Here is a 22,539-nt window from a genome sequence, read left to right on the forward strand (position 1 = left end):
TAAGCATCCTACACAGCACGGGCCTGGAGTAGCGGATTACACAAGGGATTAATGCTGAGTTTACCTTATAGCACTGCCACTGGTGTGTGAACATTGGGCAAGGGCAATTACATATAAATTAGACCCAACCAATCCATGTTGGTGTTTATCCTCTACACAAACACCATGTATCTGCCCAGTTCTTGTATCTCCTTATCCCCTTTCATTCAATATTTCTAACCTTCTTTTAAATGTTGACATGATAAGTGCTTCAATCACTAATTCCAGTAGAGCATTCCACAGCCTCACAACCATGGCAGATGGAGTAGCGAGCCTACTGTGTACCATACATCAACAGGAAAAAGGAGGCTGCTAGTGAGGGGGTAGAAAGAGTGTCAAATGTAGCAATTTATTGTACTGGTGCAGTTACAAGGCAGCAACTTTGGCAGGACACATCCACCCAATGTCCAGATGGCCCAGTTGAGGGTCAATGTGTGGTAAATGTAGGTCCAAACCCATCAGCAGGACAATGCATTACAACACAATCTTTTTTTCTTTGCAAAATGAATAAGGCCATTTTCTCAACAATCTTAAAAGTAAATTCACCATAATGAGTTTTTCTACCATATTGAATAATCCCCCTGCATAAACAAAACTTGTAAAAGTGCATGAAAAAGAGAATTTCTCTAAAGCTAAAATCAACCAAAATTAGAAACAATAAATGCTTGAAAAGAGTGAAATAGCTGTCAGTTTAGTACAAGTTGCAGATTACACACAGGCTCAGTAATTAATCCAGAGGGGTTTTCTGCTTTTTTTTTAACCCATGTTGTACTGGTGCAGTTACAAGGCAGCAACTTTGGCAGGACACATCCACCCAATGTCCAGATGGGAACCATCAATTTATTTATTTCTATTTACTGCTGTATTGCTTTGCCAATATCTGATCTAATGTTTACAGTTGCTTTTAATAAAAACATTACTGGTTTTCAATTTTCCACCTCACACACCATTTAAAAAGTACAGCCATATAAGCCAGATGTCATATGCTGTTAGCGGAGCATAATTGGACTTCACACTGACTTGTGGTTGTTTTGCTGGCAGTAGTGGAAGTGTTTGTTTCTTCGCAATTTAATACAGAGAGTAATGGTAAACATTTGTTTTTCAGACTGGAGGGAAATACACAGTAGTGTCCCCCAGGGGTCAGAATTAGGACTACTGCTTGTGAAAATTGTTAGGATTTCCTGTTTAAAGTATTGTACCACGTTTTTCAGAAAAGTCCCATAATCTAACCCAAACTGGTTGATATGGCTAAGTTCTTATCTGAACAAAAACAGAAAAGATACTTGGGCGATCTTGTAGAAATTTACGGTTCTAAACAGCACAGACAAGATAAGCATCAATATGTTTAAAATCGAAATACTGCAGATGCTGGAAATCAAATAAAAACAGAAAATGCTGGAAATACTCAGCAAGTCAGGCAGCATCTGTGGAGAAAGAAATTGAGTTAATGTTGACCTGAAATGTTAATTCTGTTTCTTTCTCACAGTTGCTGCCTGACTTGGTGTATTTCCAGAATTATCATTTTATTTCAATATGTTTCACTTGGTTTTACAACAACAGGATGGCAAAGCTTTAAACTTAGAAGAGAGATTTGAGATTTAACTGCTTTACGCAAAGGGTGGTGAATGTATGAAATGGACTGCCAAGGAAGGCAACGAGGCCTGTTCTATCAGAACATTCAAAGGGAATTGGAGAAGTACCTCATAGAAGAGTATGAGACTTATCACGGAATATGGTATTTCCGAAACACTGGGACCGGTCAGATTGATACAATATCCTTTTCCTATACTTTATATTCCTAGGTTCCTACAGATGAAGAGGAGTACCGTGGCAGTACACTATAGAAGCCTATCTCCTTGCAGTAACCAGCTACAGTGCGGTACTATCTGTCCTCTTACCAAGAGACTGGATGGTTGAAGAGAGGAAATAACAGATGAGGCTTAAAATGTACTTCAAAATACAGTGAAATTATCTTTTACTTAAACATTATAACTATCTGCCATTCCTTTGCAACCTTTCACTTGATTTAATAGTGCAGGTCGTTTCCACCCTGAATTCCATCTACAAGACATTGCTGCAGTGTAGACGGTGCCCTATGTTGCAGAAAAAGGTAAAACTGAATAGCAACACTTGTTATTGAAAATATTTGTGGCATCATGACTACTGTTCCTCCATAAATGCTACAACAGAAATTCAAAATATTAAATCTACGCCAATATAAGTTGGCCTTCCTCCCATGATTATAAACATATAATCATCTCACATACGTGTACAATGTCATCTAAAATCGCAAGAATTTAGCTAACATGTTGTAATCATCATTTGATCATTCAGTCGTAATTCATTATTACTCTAGGGTATTTGCCCAAACCTCGTCAAAATTGACTCATTGTATAAACCAGTTCCGGGAAAAATCTGTCAAAAATTAGGTTTGAAAATACAGTTCATTACAAACACCATCTTGTGGCTGGAAAAGCATTCAGGAGAAAAAAAAATCACCAGGTGGTTAGAGCATCCCATAATGGAGAAGCCACTCAGAACTATGAACTGCATTAAGTGCACAGGGCTCCCAAACCATGATCACATGTTTGCTGTATATTACTTTATGCCCTATTTTGAACAATGTCAGTATTAAGGACTTAGGGGTCAACTACAACATAGATTTCATGCATGGTAAAGCCATCTATATAATGTTCCACTAATGTGCATTTGCCCCAAGTTCAGATGATCATCTACTAGTCTATACCAGTGTGTCATTTAGATAGACTTGCATTTATATAGCGCCTTTCATGACCTCAGGACGTCCCAAAGTGCTTTACGGCCAATGAAGTATTGCACTGGAGTGTCAGCCTAGGTTTTGTACTTGCACCCACAGAATTCCTCTTAATTTGGTAAAAAAACAACAAAATTAACTGTTAAAAAAACTGATATCATGCATAGAATAACAAACACCACAGAATGACTTAAAGGCTGTAGCCTAACCTTAGAGTTTATTCTTAAAGTATATGAGATGACACCATCTGTAGTCCTTAATTCAGATGCAAAGGAAAGAGTTAATGGTGTCTGGGATAACAGCAAGTGATCAAAAGTTCTAAGTAGGTATGCTTTCTTGTGACCTCCAGGCCTTGTGTCCTGCAGTTTACACAGGTCACTGGGCACAATAATACAGGCACTCAACAGCTGTATGCAGCTAAAAGGGTCCATTAATTATATTATAAATTAAAGGTTATCAGCTCATTTCCTTTCAAAGGCATGTCCCTTCTGAAATCTTGTTTGGTCAAGGACATCGACTGTTTAATAAACAGAGCAGTAAACTGACATTTATCATCCTACTCACCAGGGTCCCTGTATACTTACCCGCAGAATTATATAAACTGAAGTCCTTTCTCCTATACATTTTCCACTTACAATCAAGTGACTTCAATATATGCAGTGCATTTTTGGCATTCCCACCAGGACTATCTGCTAGTTGTTTGCATCTAGTTATCTATTAATGACTTTGAAAAAGTAGAATCCCTCTATGTCTACACATAGGCTATACCTTAAACCAGAAACCATAGCTACACAACATTCTAGCCACTATAAGAATTCGGTAGTTTTATATATTGATCAATGAGAACTGCATTATTGTTTTTGTATTAGCAACTTTAACTGTTAAATAGATAGTGCAATCTGCAGATTTCTCCAATTCTTTAGATTTGAACAAAATTAACTAAATTGTACAGCAAAATTTTTACATTGGATTTGAATGCCATTCATTCATATATTTGTTTAAGTGCTATCACTATGAATGAATTTGACATTTTCGATCAAGATTGTGAAATACACACCAAGCAGAAAACCATGAAGTTTTTAGTTTTCTTTAAGAAATGCTGAAATTGTTAATTTCCATTCAGTGAAGCCTAGAAGTTCTATTATTATGTACAGTGCATGTGCAACTCCTACAGCTTGGTGAACTATTCTGAATGGATTAAGAGGTATAATCACTGCAGATGTTTGATAAGAGCTGCTTATTGTGAAAACTGAATAGCTATAATAGCACTCAGTATGTTAACCTTAGCAACAGTTTAAAACTCAAGAAAATAACATACAAATGATTTTTTTTTAACTAAGATTGTATCACTTTATAAATATTATGTTTTAAAACAGTGCTGCATAACAGTATTGTTACATGTTGCAGCTGTGGGGTGCTGAGCTGATTAAGGACACCTGGAGTGCTGAGTGCTGAAATCTTCGATTAAAAGGCTATATATTTTGGCAAAAGAAAAACTTATGGAACAGAAACAATAGTATCAATTTAGGGTCAGGTGAAATAATATGGCAGGAATCAACAGAATTCAACATAATTTTGTGGCAATATCTTGGACAGTTTCAAAGAAGCAATACCGCACTCCCTCAGTAATGCACTGAACTGTCTGCCTGGATTATGAACTCAAATCTTGGTATAGGGTGCGAAATGACAAATTTCTATTTGGAGATGAGAAGCTACCAACTGAGCAAAGACAACAGGATTGACAATGTTATTTTTGACAGTTTAACAACTTTGTTAAAATAAGGAACCGAGGAATGTAATATAAATGCTTTAACCAATTTGTTAACAACAGGTCTCAAAGGAACTTCTACCGCTAAGGCAAAGGCTTTATTCTTACTTTCTTGTCCAAATAATTTCTACACAAATGCAACCAGTGTCCACATCCAGACTCAGCCACCATTGAAGCACAGGCACTGGATTCCCACGGAGTCCAGTGGTAACTCGTCACACACTCTCATACGTGCGCACACACGCACTGCTCTGTTGGCCTACACCGACTGTCTTTTCCTTGGTCAGGGCAGGATTTTTGTTGAAAGTTTCCAATTGCAGTTCACACTAACCTTGGCAAAAGCAATCATCTCACATTATGTATAAACAGTGGGCTGCAGTTGCTCATCCTAAGTTGATGTCTATGGGCCATGCTATTCTAGCACTCAGTGACAGAAAAAGACTTCTATTAAAACTAGAAGCCCTATAGTTTTAATATGCAGTTTTCACTATTCATGTGTGAAGTCAGATGAGGACAACAACAGTAATGTCAACAACCTGCATTTATATCTTAAAATCACTCCATGACCTTACTCCACCCTACCTCCACAATCCCCTCCATCCTATATCTCCTCTCAGCCCTGGACATTTTATTCTTCCGACTCTAGCCTTTTGTGACTCCATCTCCACCTCCACCTCTCCCTCCTCCTTCACAAATGTCTTCAAAACTCATCTTTTTGACCAAACTTTTAGTCACCCCTCATTCTCTCCTTCCTGGACTCGGTGTCCATTTTGCTTACGTCTTGGAAATTTTCTATATATTGAAGGCACTATATAAATGGAAGATGTTGTTCTTATATAGTGCTTTTAATGTGAAACAATCCACAGAGTGATTTACAGAGCAGGGAGGCAAAACATTTTAAAAAAATAAAGAAACAGACACTGAGCCACTGTGGGAGATTTAGGAGGGGTGACCAAAAGCTTAATTGAAAAGATGGGTTTCTAAAAGTGGAGAAATGGAGAAATTTAGGATGCAGGGATAGGGTGAGACCAGAAAGTGAAAGGAGTTGGAAATGAGGACTTTAAATTCAATGCATTCCACCGTTTCACTTCACTTTCCTCATTTAAAACCCTCCTTAAAACACACTGCTTTGATCAAGCTTTAAGTCACCCATCCTAATATCTCCTTCTTTGGCATTACACTCCTGTGAAGCACCTTGGGATGTTTTACCACATTACAGGCTCTATATAAATGCAAGTTGTTGTTGTTGTTGCATTGGGGACAGAGAGCCAATATCAGTCTGTGAGGAGGGGGGGGGGGCGATGAATGAATGGGATTTAATGCAGGACAGCATAAAATGAAGGCCTTGTGGTGCCCCTGTGGGTTGATAGCCTGATAGCCCTCATCACAAATGCTCACATGTCAAAAATGGTCACTTGGCCAAGGTATCAGAGGGAAAATGTGTCCATGGAACTGCAGACCAACAAAGAGTTAACACTTTCAGCAGAGAAGGAGAGAGGAGAAATTGGCAGAAAAAATAGAGAAGAAAGGAGCTGGATGGAAAATCTAGGACCTTCAGATCTGTACCACACCCCGGAGAAAGTTACCATTGAAAATGGTCACATCCTTATTTGCCAGTGTATATATGGATTTTTTTCAAATATCTGTATAAAATAAGTTGAAATAGTAAACTGAAAATCAATATTAAAAAATATTACTTTAGTGAGAATACTCGGAATATATTGGTTTTAATTGTTCAGTTTAAATTGCTGGGAAATTAATGGACTGAAGAGAATCCTTTAGAACTACAAAGACAAACATGCTGCTGTTAAACATGGTGCCCATCACACATCAAACTGTTGACATGGATTACAGACATTGCAGCAAAACATATAGTATATGATAGCACGTGTAGTAAAACCTTGCCAGGAGAAACTGACCTGGAATCTTTATGTGATAGTTATTTGCTGTAAAATACATCAACAGGTTATCTTGGAAAGGTTTTCACATGAGGTATGAAATTCAATTTGGCTTCAAGTTTATTAAACAAGCCCAACAAAATATATTCGTTATTTAGTGAAATTAACCATTTCATTTTTAAAAAATTTCTTCTTCGCATATATTCACTGTTTTAGATAACTGGATTTAATAAGCATCATTACTTAAAAGTTTTTTTGTACTTACTATTCAGCGAAGAATTTGGTAATCCCAAGCTTACTGTACTCCTCCTTATATTCTAGCAATTGACTCACTGCATCTTCAATATAAGTTAAAACATGTGTCTGGCCTGAAAGAGAAGATAATTATAGAAATCAAATCAAACAATTCATTACTACGGCTAAATTTACAAAACAAGTTTTGTTCTTACTAGATTAAAAACAAGACCCCAAGATGATTCCACTTTGCTTCTTGTCCAAGTTCTTCTTCACTGAGTCTGTGCAGGTATTAGGGTGAACTCTGTGCGAGTAGAAGAACCATGGTAATTGTTGAATACAAGTGTGGAGTTGTGTGGTGGCTACTACGTATTAAATATAGCTGGTGGGGAAGCATTACAATAAGAATCGCAACACTCATTCACCAGGTACCAGAACTAGTGCAAAACACCTAGTAACCTTTTATTTACCCCGTAAATGAACAATACTTTTAAAAAGCTCAACAGTTGCAAGCGAATTCAATGCATTTACTTATTTAAAATTAAATCACATGGATTATTTCAGGAATAAGCATAGTAAGGTTCTAACCTTCAACTCAACAGGATGGAGAAGAATATAAAGAGGAAAAACTGCAAATGCTGAAATAAGAATAGAAAATTCAGACTGATGAAGGGTACATACACAGACATTATAGCTAATCTTTTCTCTTTGTAGATGCTGACTGGCCAGCTGTGGAAAACAAAGTGTTTGACAGCAAAAATACCCATTCAGAAACCAAATTGTGATAGATTTACAGTACTAAGAATCAGAAGACAATGGAGAAAGATTGTCTCACATAAGTGCTGTTCAAAACAGAATTATAATAACTTTTGTTGAGATAGCCAATTTGCTTTTCTCAGATAAGAGGGAAAACTTGTTGCCAGTCTCAACTCAGGGCCACATGTACACCGCTATCACAGCTATCAAAATATAGTTTCAAGAATAAATACATGTTGAAATTTCTAGGCTAATTCCTATACTAATTACTTTCTCCTTAAACAGGTTCTTGAAGCACAGACCAGGTGAACATTTAATAATTGGTTAGATAGGTGGTTGAAGGAAAGGGGAATAAAAAGGTGTGTGAACAGAGCAGGCACATGGAATTAGGACTACTTCTCATGAAGGATAAATACCAATATGGACTGGTTGGGCCAAACAACTTGTTTCCATGTTGTAATGTCAATCTAATTCTAAATAATTCTTTGGATTCATGAAAGGTGTATGTAATGCTCATGCAGTTGTCATCATGGTAGGAAGAACAAGTATAAGTGAAGGTGTGCATGGTTTAAAAACAGGGTATGATGTGAAGATGGATACTGCACGATCAGACGTAACATGTGACATATAGACAAGGTGCTCAGCTTCCTGATGGAGTGCAGGTGCAGAGTGTGAAAAGTGCATGTAACAATGACGTGACTGGGGCGGATGTGAAAGGCATATTACAGAGAATATGCATTGGCTTAGGTAGAGTGTATGTGGAGCGTGTGTAAATGTAAATTAATTTATCCACACCTGAAATAAGGTGTTGTTCAAAAGTAAAATGTAGTATAAATAAAAGAATCTCTGAGGGTACTCAGGTGGCAGACCCTTTCACCTCTGCGAACAGGGTTCAAAACCGGTCTAGATTGATGGGAAGCAGGTTTCTTCTGTCTCCTAGCTTTAGGATCCTATACAAAATGAGTTCCACCTTCTCAGTTTCGAATGACCACGAGCCTGCAGCATAAAAATCAAATGTAACTCAAAACATGCCCAAGGATAATTGATGTGTGAATTCGAGAAATATCACACTGGGAGGGGGGAGTGCTCTTCTGAAGCTGGAGGAAGCTTTGCCCTGCATCTAGCTGTGCTATACCTGATCTGGGAGTGCTTAATGCTGATGGTTGGTGCCTAAAAGTCCCTCACCTTGATGGGCACAATTTTTTTCAAAATAAAGCTTCTGCTATGATGTAACTCTTGTAACATCAGCCAAAGGGAGCATATGCCACTGTTAATCCATGTAGTGCAGCTGTTGGCATTTCATTCACTCCAAAGTCTTACACTGGTTTCAGCTTTAGTGGATCACAAATCCCTCTGATCTATGATAAAAACCCACCATCGTATTTGCCAACCTTTAGGATTTTAAGCTGATGGTCAGCATTTCAAAACAGTGCATGAAAAAAAAAATCAGCTTTTTTTTCCCCCCCAGTGGTATTGGAGGTTGTCAGTATCAACCAATCTGATCAGTTGGCGGGAAGAAGTGAAGGTTGTTAGAATCAATCCAATGATTTGGAAAGTGGGACTGAAGCAGTTCAAGCTAATCAGATCAGTTTCAGGGTGAGGCTGAAGGCTGTTAGAACCACTCAGATTTTACTTTCTCTCACTGTTAGTTGTGCATGAACTTGAGGCAGAAGATTTTTAACTGAGCTGTTTGAGAGTCATAGCTACAGGTGTGTTTATTTAGTGTTTGACCCAAAGATGTTAAATCTAACAAATAAGTTGTTAAAAATTCCATTTTTCTCAAATAAATTTATTGGCCAAGCCTGCTTGTTATCTTATGTGAAGATTTATTTTCTTTTTGAAATAAGTTTAAATAGATTTACATTAAGATTACATTAGATTCCAAAGTTACAGAAAATGCACCAAATGAAGTGTCAAAAATGAAAATTTATTGTGGGGTGGAAATACCTGCAGACCAATCTAGAAAATAAATCTCATGGCTTCAGCATTTAAATCCCCCTTCAATAATTTCTAAATCCATCATTGCTACAAACTCCACTTTTATGTATTGCAATAAAAATGATTGAATTCAGAAGGGTATACCTGCAGTTTAAGTTATGAAAAATCCATATTCCACTGTACTTTTAGTGTAACTCTAGCCATCAGCTTTTTGGGGCTGTGTCAGCATTTTTGAAGCTATTGCTCAGCCTGTGCTAGTTTTCTAGGTTGTCATGTATGCATCATACAAGCTTGATACTAATCACAGTTAGACACCTAAACAAGCAGGAACTGAGACCCTATAAATCACAGTGAGGTAATAATGCCCCAGAACTTATGAAAATGTCAACTATGTATCACAAAAGCAAGATGGTTAGATTCACTGAGCATGAAGACTGTGATGCAGACTGTAGCCGAGAGATCCATAAATAATGGCACAGCATTAATCCCCCAACACTTCACAACTGGAGGAAGGTGCTGTAATATCATATTATTAATCTATTCTTTTATTTTGTTTAATAGTGAACTTGAATCATCTGGAGTTCAAAGACACACAACATTAATTAACACAAACCACAAGCATTGTTGTAACAGGTACCGGCAGGACATAGATTGAGACATCATATGGTTTTACATCACGATCACATAAGCACTCATCTGCCACCAAGGAAGTAGCCCTCCCATTGGTCAAAAGTAGACCGGAGAGGCTAACTGACACTGAGGCAGCAGTTGACGGGCAGGTGGATTATAGAGGCTCAACTAAGTAAGCATGTTGCAGCATTGCCAACATTGGTGCAAAATTCAGTGATAGAATCTCTCCCTTCTAGCTCAGTAAATTAACTGCATTAAAACAATAGTCCTGAATCAAGAAATAATCAAAAGGCAAATGTTAACAAAGCTGATGTTGGTGCAACAAGATAACCTCAGTACGATTGATGGGGTACACGGTATTGCAATTTTGAAACTGATCCTCCTGCTTCAGAAAGAATCAATCAGTCTTTTATATCCCAAAAAGAGCTACTAGAGCTTCCTGGCATATGAATAACGCACCACTCAAATTTAAAAAGTAACTGTCAGCCATTTATAAACCGAATCACACACACAGCATTAAGTTTGAACTATTCTTCTCTCCAGTGAAATTTACAACACTATCAAAATAAACATGGACACTTTACGGTCCACTGTCAGCAACATTTTCAGCCAGCATGCTCCTCCACTTGAGAATGCTCACCGTAAACCTTTTCTCCTTGTTACCTCTCACCCCTTCTTCAAAAGCCTCCTCAAAACCTACCTCTTCAACCACACCCTCAATCATCTCCTGTAAATTCTTTCCTACTTACTGCTCAGTGTCTACCACTCCCACTGTAAAGTGCCTTGGGACATTTTGTGTTGTGGATGGTGCTTTAAAATGCAAGGTGTTCTTGCTGTTGAAGTCTGACATGTGGTTAACTCTGCAAGCAACTCTGTAGTCAGGATTGGTAAACCTTGGAGATGGACTACAGTCAACTATGAGGGAGGGTGGGCAGGGCCTACAGATATACATCTGTGCGTCCTTGGCCAAACTGATGGCTGCTTGGAGCAGCTGCAGAATACTGTCAAAGTTGGAACATAAGAACCAGGATTTTGGGTCTCAAGTCAATGATGTTAGATAGTCCAGGACACACAATACTCTCAAGCACCACTTGAAGACATAGTGACCTTGATAACAATAGGTTCGGGTGCCCTTAATGCACTACTAAGGAATGCCACTCCAAGGGAATCACCAGGGGCTCAACAGAAATACCTAGACATTCAACGAGAAATTGTATATAGGCTCAAGGACTAAATCAAAATACACAGGAGGCACACATACAGCAATGGTGAAAAAAAGTAATTTTGTAAAACATAATATGCATATGCCCACTGAATAGATGTTTAGTGAATTGCCAGTAGAATTAAGTGGGATGTTTGCAGGTAGAATTCAATAGTCAAGTGGCATTTTCTGATGGACACAGATTATAATAGACAGATAGGTAGATGCACAGTCAGTCAGTAGTGAGTGGTTTTGAGTGATATGAAATGAACAGGCATGTAAGCAGCTAATCACTTTGGTATGGCCAATTTCTTCAAATCCTTCAAAATGGCCACAAATGAAATTTTCTCAGATCTCTTGTGCCAGTGTGGCTTTTTCTCCTGGTGAGGCTGTGAAGAGTCCTTGGTTCCATAGTCATGGCATGGAACCACCAAACATTGATGTACAGGTAAACAGCCCTCAAGGTAAGGAAACATTTGGTACGTTACAAAGAACTTATATGCACTTGGTGGCTAATAGCTCAGAATACCCCCAAGAGATCAGAGCATCAAAATCAGTGTTTGAGCACACTGATCGCTGGCTCTACACTTAATAGTGTCACCGTGCACCTGGTTGCAATAATTTTCTGTTGGTGTTTGTGTGATTGGCAAATGAATTCCCAAAGCTTAGACAAAGCACACAGAAAAGCTAAGGATGAATGTACTGACCCCACTGGGATCACTTTTAGGCATGTATTAGGGAAGTGAAACCTTTGTAATTCATTTATACCTTTGGGTGAGTGCTGATACCTGTATTACCACATGTGCAGTCAGTCACATCCAATAATTCCAGAAAATCTATCTTAAAACCTTTGCTGCATCTCTACCTATTTCTTGCACTTTTGTGGAATTGGATAAACCCATGAGCCTTTCAGAACAATGTTATGAATATATGTAAACAATTTTACAACACCAAGTTATAGTCCAGCAATTTTATTTTAAATTCACAAGCTTTCGGAGATTTTCTCCTTCCTCAGGCAAATGTTTCAGGATCTCCTTGAAGCCTACGCATTTATACATATTGAACAATACATGGTGTTTACAGACTGCCCCTGCAACTGCCCGTTGCCAAGGCAATCACCGTGTTCAGACAGAGAGGTGTCATCTGCAGAACCCCCGAATACACATTCAACAAAAAAACAAACAGGGAAAAAAAAGAGAAAAAAAAACACAGAGAGAGGCAGAAACATCCGGAAGGCAGAGAGAGCCAGCAAATGACCCATTATATTAAAAACAGATAACATTTGTTCGCTGGTGGGGTAACGTGTAGCGTGACATGAACCCAAGATCCCGGTTGAGGCCGTCCTCATGGGTGCGGAACTTGGCTATCAATTTCTGCTCGACGATTTTGCGTTGTCGTGTGTCTCGAAGGTCGTGTGTCTTGAAGCCATCCTACAACTCATCCGCTTCATCCTGGATCACAATGTCTTCACCTTCGATAACCAGTTCTTTACCCAAACACACGGAACAGCCATGGGGACCAAATTCGCACCCCAATACGCCAACATTTTCATGCACAAGTTCGAGCAGGACTTCTTCACTGCACAAGACCTCCAACCAACACTATACACCAGATACATCGACGACATTTTCTTTCTATGGACCCACGGCAAGGAATCACTAAAGAGACTACACGATAACATCAACAAGTTCCATCCCACCATCAAGCTCACCATGGACTACTCCTCAGAATCAGTTTCTTTCTTGGACACACGAATCTCCATCAAAGACGGGCACCTCAGCACCTCACTCTACCGCAAGCCCACGGACAACCTCACGATGCTCCACTTTTCCAGCTTCCACCCTAACCACGTCAAAGAGGCCATCCCCTATGGACAGGCCCTGCGAATACACAGGGTCTGCTCAGACGAGGAGGAACGCGATGGACACCTACAGACGCTGAAAGACGCCCTAGTAAGAACGGGATATGACGCTCGACTCATCGATCGACAGTTCCGACGGGCCACAGCAAAAAATCGCATAGACCTCCTCAGGAGACTAACACGGGACGCAACCAACAGAGTACCCTTTGTCGTCCAGTACTTCCCCGGAGCGGAGAAACTACGCCATGTTCTCCGCAGCCTTCAACATGTCATCAATGAGGACAAACACCTCGCTATGGCCATCCCCACACCTCCACTACTCGCCTTTAAACAGCCACCCAACCTCAAACAGACCATCGTTCGCAGCAAACTTCCTAGCTTTCAAGAGAACAGCGTCCACGACGCCACACAACCCTGCCACGGTAACCTCTGCAAGACATGCCAGATCATCGACACAGATACCACCATCACACGAGATGACACCACCCACCAGGTGCATGGTTCATACTCCTGTGACTCGGCCAACGTTGTCTACCTCATACGTTGCAGGAAAGGATGCCCCAGAGCATGGTACATTGGCGAGACCATGCAGACGCTGCGACAACGGATGAACGGACACCGCGCAACAATCGCCAAACAGGAGGGTTCCCTCCCAGTCGGGGAACACTTCAGCAGTCATGGACATTCATCCACCGACCTTCGGGTAAGCGTACTCCAAGGCGGCCTTCGAGACACACGACAACGCAAAATCGTCGAGCAGAAATTGATAGCCAAGTTCCGCACCCATGAGGACGGCCTCAACCGGGATCTTGGGTTCATGTCACGCTACACGTTACCCCACCAGCGAACAAATGTTATCTGTTTTTAATATAATGGGTCATTTGCTGGCTCTCTCTGCCTTCCGGATGTTTCTGCCTCTCTCTGTGTTTTTTTTTCTCTGTTTTTTTTCCCTGTTTGTTTTTTTGTTGAATGTGTATTCGGGGGTTCTGCAGATGACACCTCTCTGTCTGAACACGGTGATTGCCTTGGCAACGGGCAGTTGCAGGGGCAGTCTGTAAACACCATGTATTGTTCAATATGTATAAATGCGTAGGCTTCAAGGAGATCCTGAAACATTTGCCTGAGGAAGGAGAAAATCTCCGAAAGCTTGTGAATTTAAAATAAAATTGCTGGACTATAACTTGGTGTTGTAAAATTGTTTACAATTGTCAACCCCAGTCCATCACCGGCATCTCCACATCATGAATATATGTGGACACAGTGACTAGTGCAATGCCTGAAAACAAAAAAAAAATTCCTACTGCTTGGAAGGAACCCAGTCACCAAAAAATTAATTGATGCCATCATTTTCACATTCACAGTCAAAGCAGGTGGAGTTACTCATGTGTATAATCTTAGAAATCTAAGAGCAGAGTTTTGGCTGCCAGGAATTCCAGCACGTGCTCCCCACGATTTTCTGACCATTAATTTTAACAGTACAGTTGCGCTTTGTGTGCTTACAATGGATGCTGGACCTCGCAGTGGCTGGCAAAGTATGTCGAGCATGCATTGAGAAAAAAGTTATAGCAGCATCTGGAGGGTGGGTTGGGTTTCATGGGTTGATTTGTGAATTTTCTTTCTTTGAGTTGTTAAAATTTTAATGTGTATTATGTTAGAATTATTATTTATAGGGCTATACGGTGGGGTGGGAAACTGTCAGTGATTTGCCTGGGACAATTTTTTTTAGTGAAATGAGATTGTGTAGAATTGTTTTTAATGGAATGTGATTGAGGAGGCAAATTTTAGAGGAAGCTTTTGTGCAATATTATTGGTTAATAACAAAAGTAGAAAATAGCCAATTAGAAAGGAGAAAAAAAAACAATGAGAGGAACAAAACTGACTGACAATCACAGCACAGATGACAGACATAATAGGCTCAGTGTCTATGACAAATACAAGGAACATTATGCAGAGAACAGCAGTTGCTACAGGTGTCAAAAAAAAAGTTTCTCTGAAACAGTTTAAACTTTAATCATAATCCTTAAAATCTTTATATGAACTCTTAGTAGATTGTTAGTCCAGGTTATCACATCTTGAAGGCTCAGTGTAGAGTAACAGGATTCAGTCTACACTAAGCTTATCATGTTTCTCCCTTTAAGCGACAATTTGGAGAGGCCTTAACATTCATAAATAATCACTGGTGTAGATTTCCTTCCTGCCCATTAGAACTCTTGCTGCAGCTGTCCTCAGGCTTCCACTGTGCATCAGACCTGACATCTTGTAAACAAAAGAGCAAGGTACACCCCTCAGCACACGGTAGCCTCATTAGATCCTGCTCATGTGCAGCACCCATTGTTTACAATATAATCATCCATTCTGCATCCGTGGTCAAGTACTTTTACACAGAAGGAAATTACATTGTCATGATCTGAAAGGTCTATGTTTGGATTAATCTACAATACAGTTAGTGGAAAGGAAAGTGCCTTGGCTATTACCAGTGAAATCCATTTGCTTTTCAGAATTGCAGGAATTCCATGTTTCAAAATGAGAGTTTAGCTGCTTATTATTGGTCTGATTCATGGATTAGGATTATACAGTGTTCAGTGCTCTATGACAGCATTAAGCAATTGAATATTTTTCCTCCTAGGACTCAGTACCAGCATCAAGTACTCCTAGGTCACATATTGTTAATAGCATGGGTTACAAAGAGTACGTTAAGAGCTCCCTCTGGTTACCCCTAACAGTGCAACTTAATCACTACATCAGAAGAGCAACTTCCATCAACCTACTGTGATATTTCCATCACCAAAAGCAATGGTACATAAGCCTTCTCAGACTGAGGTTCCCCCAATATGCCTAGTTCAGCACTATGGACCTGTGTCCACTGGGTAGTAAATTGCTACTGTGCAAAAACATTTCACTAATTATTTATTTTTTTTAACAGCCACCAAATAGACAAGATAGCCAGTCCGTCTCCGTGGATTAGATTTAAATGCAAGTCCTATACATAGGATAACGGGTAGTCTTCCACACAAATCCATAACCTAGTTTACCACCCTAGCTTGCAGTATCAATTTAGCAGACCCCATAGTAGAAAAGAAGAAGTGTTTCACCTCCAACAATAAAGAAGACGTTAATTGAAGTTACTTCAATATAAGCAAAGAGGAGAATGAACATTAGTGAGTTTTATAATGCAGAATTAACCCTTCTTTCTCTTTTTCCATATATGAATTTATAAACAAATTATTTAAATTATATTGCCTCATATTTGGGGTTGAATTACAAAAAAAAAACTCACTCCAAATTTACTCAATTTTAAAAAGTAAAAATTCACAGTCACGACAGAAGTGATGATCATGCAAATTTGATGTCCTAAATCTAATTTCTCTTCATAAAGAAATCCAATGCCATTTCTCATTACACCTGTGCCTAATCTCCACTGCAGCAATTCCACACATTAGGGCACACTAGGCTAGTGACCGGGTCTGAATGATGCAGTACTGTAAGATTGTACACATCAGGGTGTAATCAGAATCTGAACTTCGTATTTGTATAATTGCATTTCCATTTTTTTTTAAAGTTTGAAAATTCCATGTGTAAAAAATGTTTTTACCTGATGTTAATTGTTTCCCCTGTTTCAACTTATACTTTCTTTTGTAAAGTTTGGCTTGTTTTTTGAAATGAAATATTTATATAAAAAGCACTGCATCAGCCAACTGTGTCTGGGATGTCTGTATGAAATTTCCTTAGTTCTGTAGCAAATTTAAGTCTGTGGATAACCAATACACAGGAATGTTAATGTGCTATCTCAAGGTGAAATGATGTGGAGATGCCGGTGATGGACTGGGGTGGACAAATGTAAGGAATCTTACAACACCAGGTTATAGTCCAACAGTTGTTGGACTATAACCTGGTGTTGTAAGATTCCTTACAAGGTGAAATGAGATCACCATTAAAGCTGTTTACTTTTGCATAACACATTAGTTTTGAAACAATGGAAAGTCATTGCGTACATCCCAGAGCAGTTTGCAACCTGGGGTTAGAATGGGTTTTTATTCAATACGCCCAGCAAAGCAGGGGCTATACTAAACAGATAGTATAGTTGCCATGAGCTCCCACAATAGTGGGGTGGGAGCATTCTCATTCAAGGTGATGACTTGGATTGGGTTAGGATTGGGAGCTTCACAGAATCAGAGGCAGCCAGATTCACAGAGGTCTCATGTCAGATGCAGCCAGAGGAAGGTTGAAACATCAGGCTGAGGTACGAACCTTCAAAGAGAAAAGGTTAGCATCAATTAATGCAGGGACTGCTAACTTGTGAGTTAGTTTAGCCTGTAATAAGAATTGACTAAATCTCACTGTGAAAAATCCATTCAGTTGATTTATATATTTCATGTAAAATAAATCAGTTTGTTGGTTCACAATTGGCCTCATCTCACTAGAATGCTTTTCAGTCCACCTTCTAAAGATACAAGATTGCAGCACATCATACAGGTCTGTGCCAGGTTCCCTGGTAGCTGCTATGATGTCTTCATCCTGCGCCAGTCCTCAATCACCCCTCTCTTTCACCCAGAGCATCGGGTCAGAGACTGGCTGCTTAAGGACAAAGGTAATCATCTCCAAACCTGGCTATAATCTTCCAAACATCCATAGATACGGAGGTGGTGCCAGAGGACTGGATAGTTGCTAATGATACACCCTTGTTTATAATAGGGTGCAAGGATAAACCCAGCAACTATAGGCCAGTAGGCTTAACTTCAGTGGTGGGGAAACTTTTAGAAATGATAATCCGGGACAGAACAGTCACTTGGACGAGGGTGGATTGATTAGGGAAAGCCAGCACGGATTTATTAAAGGCAAATCATGTTTAACTAACATGATTAGAGTTTTTTTGATGAAGTAACAGAGTAGATGAGGGCAATGCAGTTGATGTGGTGTATATGGACATTCAAAAGGCGTTTGGTAAAGTGCTGCATGGTAGGCTGATCAAGATTGTGGCCCATGGAATAAAGGGGACAGTAGCAACATGGATACAGAATTGGCTAAGGGACAGGAAACAGACAGTAGTGGTGAACGGTTGTTTTTTGGACTGGAGGGAGGTGTTCCCCAAGGGTCAGTGCTGGGACCACTGCTTTTCTTGATATGTATTAATTAATGACTTGGACTTGGGTCTACAGGGCACAATTTCAAAATCTGCAGATGACACACAAACATGGAAGGGTAGTAAACAGTGAGGAGGATAGTGATAAACTTCAAGAGGATATAGACAGGCTGGTAGCATGGGTGGACACGTGGCAGATTAAATTTAATGCAGAAAAATGCGAAGTGATACATTTCAGTAGGAAGAACGAGGAGGGGCAATATAAACTAGAGGGCATAATTCTAAAAGGGGTACAGGAACAGAGAGCTCTGGGGATATATGTGCACAAATCGTTGAAGGTGGCAGGGCAGGTTGAGAAAGCATACGGGATCCTGGGCTTTATAAATAGAGGCATAGAGTACAAAAACCTTTACAAAACACTGGTTCGGCCAAAACTGGAGTATTGTGTCTAGTTCTGGGCACTGCACTTCAGGAAAGATGTGAAGGTCTTAGAAAGGGTGCAGAAGAGATTTACTAGAATGATTCCAGGGATGAGGGACTTTGGTTACGTGGATAGACTGGAGAAGCTGGGGTTGTTCTCCTTGGAACAGAGACAGTTGTGAGGAGATTTGATAGAGGTGTTCAAAATCATGAAGGGTCTAGACAGAGTAGAGAGAGAGAAACTGTTCCTATTGGCAGAAGGGTCAAGGACCAGAGGATATAGATTTAAGGTGATTGGCAAAAGAACCAAAGGAGACATGAGGAAAAACTTTTTTTTAAAAAAAAACACAGCGAGTGGTTAGGATCTGGAATTTGCTGCCCGAGGGGGTGGTGGAGGCAGATTCAATCATGGCCTTCAAAAGGGAACTGGATAAGTACTTGAAAGGAAAAAAATTGCAGGGCTACAGGGAAAGGGCAGGGGAGTGGGACCAGCTGGATTGCTCTTGCATAAAGCCGGCGCAGAGTCGATGAGTCGAATGGCCTCCTTCCATGCTGTAACCTTTCTATGATTCTATGATAATGATACCTCTGAGGAACTCGAGCACAGACTCAGAGATAAAGCACAAACAATGCCATGGTTGACTGTGCATTTTCAGTTGCAGATTCTTCCTCCTCCACTACTGCCAATAAGCCCAGGACTTCATCAGGACTTGGAAAGACGAAATAGAGAAAATGGCTAGTAGCTAGAGGCAATAGTGTATTATTGCAAAACAGTGGTTGCTCAGTGAAGCACCAGGCTGTAATGTAGATTGAGTGAAGGGGATAGTTAGGTGACAAAAGAAATGCTTCCTCCTGCTTTGGCCTCTGATCTGATTCTCCCTCTGTCCAACATATCCATAACAGCCTCTTATGCAGATGACAACATGTGAAACAAAGGAGTCCCTCCTCCTGTGCAGGTCCTGATTTTTCCTGTACCTAGCCTGGGGATATTCAAGCCAACTGTAGCATCCCAACTGCTGTTCTGGATGAATTCAGCTAACTCAGATCAAACCTGGAACCTTTTGATCTGCATGGCTAAGTAGCACAGTGTATTTACCTACTCTTTATAGAACATATAAACCTCTTTGAAATTTGTATGTTTTTTATGCAATTTGTTTGAAATTTAGTGAGTAGATATGCTCTTTCAAGCAGCGTGTTTTTACAGAGATGCTAGTTTACCATTCTTAATATGGAGACTCAATTAAAACCTGCAATTCAAATATTGTGGTTTTGGAATCTCAGAGAAATTACAAGGGAATTTTACTGAAAAATTCTGACTCCCTGTTAAATATGCCAAGTTCACATTTCTGCACTTACACTCGGTACGGCTAGATTACAGTTATGCATTTCCCCCAAAATGGGCTGGTTTGTTCCAACATTCTAGTAGGATTAGTTACATGTTTGTACTTTGTATTTTGAGATGTGCTAATTATGATAGACTTGTACCAGACATTAAGCCTCTCAAAGGAATAGCAATTTTGTTTGATGCAGTTTTTTGTTACTGCTGACTTTCATTTTATAGTGGTTTTCACAACTAAATTAGAACTTTTTAAGATAACTTCAATTACAAAAGAATCTACTGGATAGAATTTTTTTTTGGTTCCATAGAATGATTTTGCTCCCCTCCCCCAATGAATAGTGAAAACCTAAAGAAAGAGAGATTGCACTTTGAACAAGAACACATAAATTAACATCAGAAATGCAACAGGTACAAAGACAGTTAATAATAGCTGTATAGCTTCCTGTTTATAGTTTAATCTGTTCTCAGCAGAAATATACATCTGGAAAACAGTCAAGATACCTCATACAAGTAAACAAATCTAGCTTGGGTATTTGTATGCAATTACTTTTTACAAATCTGTGAAATATCAATTTAAAACATATATGTATATGAATGCATATGGATGACTCAAAATCTTGCTGGCTTTGTCATGTTTGCTAGATGTCTCAGACACAGCATCTTTTTCAATTGGCCAGCCAATCTAGAGACCAACTCAGCCCGATACAGCTCACATTATTTCACTGGCACACTTCCCCTTATGAAAAATAAGTTACTGCAAAATTTCAATGCTGCTTTATTTTGAATGCAACTGCATCAGAACTGTGAAAAACCTGGATTTCAGTAAAAAGGCTACATTTTAAAACATTAATACAATAAAACAGTTTACATAAAAGGCATCAATGTAATCAAATTAGTTATTTTGAAATATTTTTGTTATCTAATTCTATGTGTGTGTTAAAGGAGTAGGAAACTGTGAGAATAAGTATTATGAATCTTAAGTACTTACCTAAAGTGTGTAATGCATTTTTTCCCTCCAATTCCAACAATTTAAAGGATCCATTTCAGTCCTCTATTTGCTCATGAAACAGTTAATTACATCCACTTCCTGCTACAGGAGCCAATATGTTCGGTCTGCTTTCAGATCGATTACGAATTGTCTTTTTTAATTCAAATATTTGCTAACATTGTGGTGGGAAAAAAAAAGACAGCTTGTAATTTCAGTTAGCATTTGTACTCCTTATTTTCTCCTTTAATCTATTGAAATGGGCAATTTTTGTGTCTCAATTGTGGTTATTTTTCTGTAAATTATTTGACTGCAACCTGTCAATCAACTCTGAATTATCACCTAACTTTTAAAAATCACTTGTTATTTGTTTCATATATATTTCCAATGCTACAGTGCAAAAGATTTTAAAATTGATAGCATTCCTAAAGCCAAGACTTTGAATTCTGGGACATGAAGTCAAGGATTTTGAGGCTGTGTGTTGAAACGAGGAGCTATGGGAACAAACTGAAGTCACTAATGCACCAAGGGTTATAATTTCCACCGTTATCTAATTATAGGGAAAAAAAGTGAGGACCACCATTTCAATCTCACATCCACTTTTCTGCTAAAATTCTTGGCTAAAATATAGCCAAGCAATGTGATTTTCAGACATCTAGCTCTGTTGCTAATAGAATATATAATTATAGCAGGTCACATTTAAATTACGTAACGTCCTGTCAAAGAGTCTCTATTCAGTGAAAAATGTAGCCAATGCTCTCACAAAGACAGACATTGTAAAGCTGGCACCAGAAGTGTCACCAGGCACCAAAAGCGGAAAGTTAGACTATTTAATTAATCAGTCGAGAGTTTCATGTAGGTGACTTCATTGCAATGACCAAAGACACTGACATTTTCCCTAAAACAAGTATGAAGAGCTCCAGACAGAGAGAGCGCGAGAGCGAGCAAGCGAGAGCGAGAGCGAGACACACGCACACACACACACCCCAGGGTCTTAACACAGTTTATGCAGGTCTAACTGGTAGTGGCCAGCATGTACCATACAGCATTGGTACTGGGTCCTGTATCAGGATCAAAAAAGGTCACAAAGCTGGTGTAACATTAAATTTTAAGAGGTCTATGTAAGGAAAATGTAATAAGACATGGCAAAGTGTGATGTTTCTGGTTTTTCCACTATCATTATCATTTCTGAACCTCTGATGGAAGGCTTATACAGTTGTAACATGAAACAAACTATCCACACAACCACAGAGAGACAGAGACAATGAAAAGAGACCTTCCCATCTGTTTTGATGGAAGTGTTAAAATCTTCTATTGTGTCAAACATGGACTCAAAGATTTTGTTATATTTTAATGCCAGTTCTGAATTACCCAGAAGCACACTGTTACCCTACTGCAACTACTATTTGAACATAATTGTCAGAACATACAGGTCCAAGGGAAAAAAATGCTATCCCCATCCAGGAGTTCAAAAACTGAACTGTATAAGTTGTGATAACTGTCACAAATCTCCTTAATGTGCACAGTAAAAGAATATTTACAGTCTTGTTTCAACAAATATTCTTATTCTACTATTAAATCAAGCAGACTGCATAAATTTGAAAAGCCTTTAAACGT

At 39.2% G+C, this 22,539-nt stretch overlaps 1 protein-coding gene across 3 annotated transcripts in view; it reads right to left on the minus strand.

Annotated features, from left to right (window-relative positions):
- Positions 1-22,539, minus strand: part of cstpp1 (centriolar satellite-associated tubulin polyglutamylase complex regulator 1) — a 291,026-nt gene that overhangs the window by 240,578 nt on the left and 27,909 nt on the right. For all 3 annotated transcript variants that reach the window (XM_067994058.1, XM_067994057.1, XM_067994056.1), the window contains exon 2: positions 6,744-6,846. In XM_067994058.1, the coding sequence (XP_067850159.1) occupies positions 6,744-6,846 (103 nt within the window). The remainder of the gene's footprint in view (positions 1-6,743; positions 6,847-22,539) is intronic.

The sequence above is a fragment of the Heptranchias perlo genome, chromosome 12, assembly GCF_035084215.1.
Source record: "Heptranchias perlo isolate sHepPer1 chromosome 12, sHepPer1.hap1, whole genome shotgun sequence".
NCBI lineage: Eukaryota > Metazoa > Chordata > Chondrichthyes > Hexanchiformes > Hexanchidae > Heptranchias > Heptranchias perlo.